Source organism: Eufriesea mexicana, unplaced genomic scaffold (genome assembly GCF_001483705.2).
Source record: "Eufriesea mexicana isolate 0111107269 unplaced genomic scaffold, ASM148370v2 scaffold83816, whole genome shotgun sequence".
Lineage (NCBI taxonomy): Eukaryota > Metazoa > Arthropoda > Insecta > Hymenoptera > Apidae > Eufriesea > Eufriesea mexicana.
The window spans coordinates 1-2,300 of NW_016987023.1; the positions used below are offsets into that span (position 1 = coordinate 1).

At 49.3% G+C, this 2,300-nt stretch overlaps 1 protein-coding gene across 1 annotated transcript; it reads right to left on the reverse strand.

Moving 5' to 3' along the window:
* Window positions 1-202: 202 nt before the first annotated feature.
* Window positions 203-1,865, reverse strand: LOC108554726 (uncharacterized; the record flags this gene model as incomplete). The annotated part of the gene is made up of 1 exon (XM_017910101.1): window positions 203-1,865. A coding segment is annotated over exon 1 (1,663 nt), but the record flags the coding sequence as incomplete, so codon positions are not given.
* Window positions 1,866-2,300: the final 435 nt, after the last annotated feature.

Sequence of the window (2,300 nt, forward strand, 5' to 3'; positions counted from 1 at the left end):
CTATGGGGGACTGTGTCAAAGGCTTTGGAGATGTCGATGGTCGTTATTATTCCCCCTCCTTTTTCTTTTATTCTGTTTAAGGCTTCACTAAGTATGGCTATATTTAGTTTACAGCCATCCTCATGCGTGAAACCTTTTTGCCGTGTATTTTGCTGGATTATATTTCTTAACCTGTTGTCGAGCATTGATGAATAAAGCCTACCCAGTAGAGAGCCGATAGTTATTGGCCTCCAGTTTTTAACATCTCTGGTTTCTTTACCAGGCTTAGGTATCAATGTTGTTCGATTTATCTTCCATCTTTCTGGGTAGGCTCTTGAGATCATTAAGCAATTGAACAGCTTCGACAACAGGAACAGTGCTCCCTCTTTTCGGAGGTGAGGCTTCCTAACGCCATCGACTCCCGCAGCCGTGTTCGCTTTAATCTTTCTCATTTTAGACACAAGCTCCTCAGTGGTGACTGGAGTTAAAATTTCGCTCATTGGGAAGTTGATACTCGGGCCCCCTCCGAGTTTCGGTAGACCTGAGGTAGATGCCACTCTACCCCATATGCCTCCATAGAGGCACTCTATCTCAGCCTTATCAGGGAGTTTAGTACGCTCCCTTGCCTCAACCAACTTTCCCGCGATAGCCATATCGACCAGTCTTCTGGGGCACTTTTTGTACATTTCCTGATATCGAGCGTAGGAGAAGCATTTCCAGCGGGTGTGCGCGTTTGGTTTCTTGTTACTTATACATTTACTTTTACTTTTATTTATTGCTTTTTTGTTGTTTCCGGAATGCTTCCCCTCTGTGCCTTGTATGATCTTTTCAGTGAATGTGCCGATCCACCGCTCGATATCAGGTGCTCTCTCCCCAGGGTTACTGGCCCAATCCTGAATTTCTTTGTCCAATTCGCAAAATTCGTTTTCTTCATCCACAGATTGAGCCAGGATATACCTCCTGAGTGATTCTATCCAATCTATTCCTTCCTCACTCAGGGGGTCTTCGATTTGGTCCTCGGCCGATTTATTGGACAAATTGGAGGACGAGCTAGAGTCCATCCTCTCTAGTACTTCGCCCTCCTCGGCCAAGCTCGTCATGCCCTGGGCGGGAAGCGCCCTCCTCTTGTCGCTTATCTGTTTCAGGGTCTTACCGGGCAAGAATTCTCTAATTTTTACGTTCGGCTGAGGAAGGTGCCTGTACCTCTCATTTAGATCAGCTAACAGGGCCACCTCCTCATCCGTCCATATCATTGCCTTTCTGCCCGGTTTACCCTTACTTTGGCTTGTGCTGGCTGTCGTTCTTTTCACATTTCTGATTTCGGGGTGACGATGCCTTTCGTGCGTCGAAAGTCCCCTTTTGGTTTCAAATGACATCCCACAGGAGCCGCATTTATGTGCCTTATCAGGTTCAGCATCCCTATCCTCCGTTGTTTTCTTGCATTTTGGGAGGTGACATCTGCATGCATGAAGCTTTGTAAAGCTTTTCAGGCATGCAGCGCACCTCCATGTAATGCTCATCTTGGGATGCTGCCTGTCAACGTGATCTTGAAACTTGGCCTCCTGTAGGAATTGTATGTTCCTGCTATTCTGCCAGCACAGCCCGCACTGGATCTGCCCGCCCAAGGGCATGTCCACACATTGCCCAAAGTCATGTCCATTGGAATCGCCAGGTTCGTCAACAGTGACCCTGTCATCTACAGCGGACAAGTCCGCCACGGGAGCTCCAGGGTCAGGAGCACCCGTGTCCGAGGCTTCATCATCGCTTTTCATTTTTATTATCTGTTTTGATTCCTTTGTCATCTTTTCCCATTGGTGCCACTCATGATCCTTACTTGATGCCGAGGTCGTGGGTGCAAAACCATCGGGAGGGCTCTGTAACCCCATTAGGCGGCAAGCGTATTATTATTTTCCCTCCTTGGCCCATTTACGCCAGATGTTAAAGACACTTACTGCCCCAGTTGTGGGCCAGGGAGGTGGGGCACTATGTGCCCACCTTACTTAAATTAAGAAAGGGACCTCCTCACCTCCTCCCGGGTTTTACTTCTTCGCTCACCACCTACGGGGCTCCAGGCCCGCCAGCTTGGGTTGGAAGGGACGCCACCCCCTTGCAGCGTGCACCTCGCTGCCCTACCTAGCCCTATCACCTAGGTGACCGCCCGCGTTCCGGTCTAGGACCTCACACTGGGCGTTGCACCTCATCCAACTAGTTGGATGCCTGAAATGCGCAGAAGCACGCACCGGTACAGGACACTACGAAGTTACTTTGCCAAATTTTGTAATGGAAGAGATAGCTGGCAACGTGACCTTCCTCACTCGAGC